Source organism: Lampris incognitus, chromosome 1 (genome assembly GCF_029633865.1).
Source record: "Lampris incognitus isolate fLamInc1 chromosome 1, fLamInc1.hap2, whole genome shotgun sequence".
NCBI lineage: Eukaryota > Metazoa > Chordata > Actinopteri > Lampriformes > Lampridae > Lampris > Lampris incognitus.
Window position 1 is genome coordinate 118,485,359 of NC_079211.1, and position 2,125 is coordinate 118,487,483.

Consider the following 2,125-nt stretch of genomic DNA (forward strand, 5'->3'; position numbering starts at 1 on the left):
GCTATGCCTACCTACTCGTCGGTTTGACTTTCTTGTTCAAGACTTGTGTGATTAATCCACAAACGCCGCTGCCGCCGCCGGTGCCGCTGGGTTTGATTTCCATAAGGTGGGATCCGGAGTTTGGTGCGTTCGCGCGGCTTTATAATGAGGAAAAGTGGACAGTCGCCGAGGACAGGAATAGGATTCAGTGTCGACCTGTCGAGAATGAGCGCCACGCCGGGGATCCTGGCTGTCTTGCTGCTCATAATGAAACCGGGAGTCGCACAAGGTAAGCGGCGCTTGGCCACCGCGGCTACGCAGCAGGCGCCGAGATGCGGCTGCGGAGCGCCGGGCGCTGTGTGGCACCGGCAGGCAGCCCCGACAGACACCCCTGTGTGCGCTTAAACTGGGATTCGGCTGATGGGTGGGTGCTCTGTGGCCAGTCGATAGGTATACGAACTCCCTGTATGTGCGTAAATTTCAAAGACTCAACTTGAAGGGGGGGGGGGGCTGGGACGGAGAGGTCACCATACAAATCCCGCAATGAAGACAGATTAGGAAATCTTGAGTTACCACAACACACACCGATGGTTTTTAACTATGCCTTTCGCCGGCGTGTTCTTAAGAAAACACGCTGTCCTTCATGCCCATTTAGTAGAAAGAGGAGTTGGATACACCGGCAGAACCGCTGCTCTGGTTTTATTATGTGTATCACAGCTGATAACGTCAAGCCCTTAACAGACGTGTTAAATTATTGTCTATTACTAAAGTATTAGTATTTATCAAATCTGCGCGGCAAGTCTCTCTCTCTCTCTCTCTCTCTCTCTCTCTCTCTCTCTCTCTCTCTCTCTCTCTCTCTCTCTCTGTCCCCTTTTCGTTCTCAACGTGTATTAAAGGCGTGTTTTTTGTTTTTGTTTTTTTTTTAAATACAAAATGTGCGTTGCCATTGCAGACATGGCATCCCTCCAGGGTATCTCCGTTAACTTCACGCCGTCCTCCATATGAATTACAGTTCGTGTCCAAATGTGTTCAGTGAACGGATGCCGGCATCACTGATATCTGAGGATCACGGACAGACAGTTTATTCAAGCTGATTCCTGTCAGTTACGCTACAGGTAATGAGCCCCAGTTACCTTAACCGACATTATTTCTGTTCGTGTTTTCGGTGGCCACTGTGTTAATGGCTTAGTGCCGATCCGGTACTTTGCCGTTTAGGGGCATCGTTTCAAAGCCTCTCGCGCGACTTCAGGTGAAAAGCACAATGACAGTAAACATGAAGAAAGTGCAACTCAGACCGGCTTCCGGAGAGAACTCGGGACCAGTACAGACCGTGACGGGCACCTGTTTCAGGCGCGTGTGCGGGTCGTTGTTAAAGCCTCTATCTGTCAGCTCTTCGAGCCAGTAAGACGTGAGCGTTCATGTGAAGTGTGCAACCTGTTCTCATCTGTACACACACACCTGGACGGAACAATGAAAAATAACAGTTTTGTTGTTTTTTGCTTTTAGTCCGCTCGTCTATGGAGATGAGGCCGCCGGCCTCCTCTGGCCCGGGTCTATCACCGCCATACGCGGACCTAAACAAGCTGACCCGTGTCTCTGAAGGCACTCGTGCGCGTGTCTAATCGTTCCGGGGGCTCCTGGTGAATGGGGGGAAACGCAGGCTGCTAGCCGCACAACGGGGACCGGGTGGCTCTGCATGCATAACCGGTCACAACCCACCATCAGTTCAGGAACAGGGTTTCCTCCAAATGCCGAACCATGAGCACGAGAACGAGTGCCTTGTCGTCCGTTAAACAGAACTCAAGTTTGGTTTATATTTCAGAAGTAGTGGTGAACATGACAGCAAAAATTAAAGATGTATGATGATAATGGTGGTTGCAACGACTGGTGATCGTGACATTTATTTTGGGTTTCTTGTGATGAATTTAAGCACGGAAGTCGTTTTCACCCCCTGCCGTAATTCAATCTGTGTCATTTTAGTGTAGGTCTTTGCCCTGAGTGGGAACATGGTTTTGCCACTAACTGACCTCATATATAGACTGCCGAAAGCATGCAGCTTTGTAGAGCTAAAGAAAAGTTTTTACAATATGAAAGGATTTGATGAAAGCGTTTGCAAACACACACACACACTGCATCTCTCTCTTTC

The 2,125-nt window shown here is 49.5% G+C and overlaps 1 protein-coding gene across 1 annotated transcript in view; it reads left to right on the plus strand.

The window, feature by feature from the left end:
• The first annotated feature begins 204 nt into the window (after positions 1 to 204).
• LOC130111890 (netrin receptor UNC5C-like) overlaps positions 205 to 2,125 on the plus strand; it is a 375,592-nt gene continuing 373,671 nt past the window's right edge. Inside the window, exon 1 of the mRNA XM_056279187.1 lies at positions 205 to 268. Within this exon, the coding sequence (XP_056135162.1) occupies positions 205 to 268 (64 nt within the window). The remainder of the gene's footprint in view (positions 269 to 2,125) is intronic.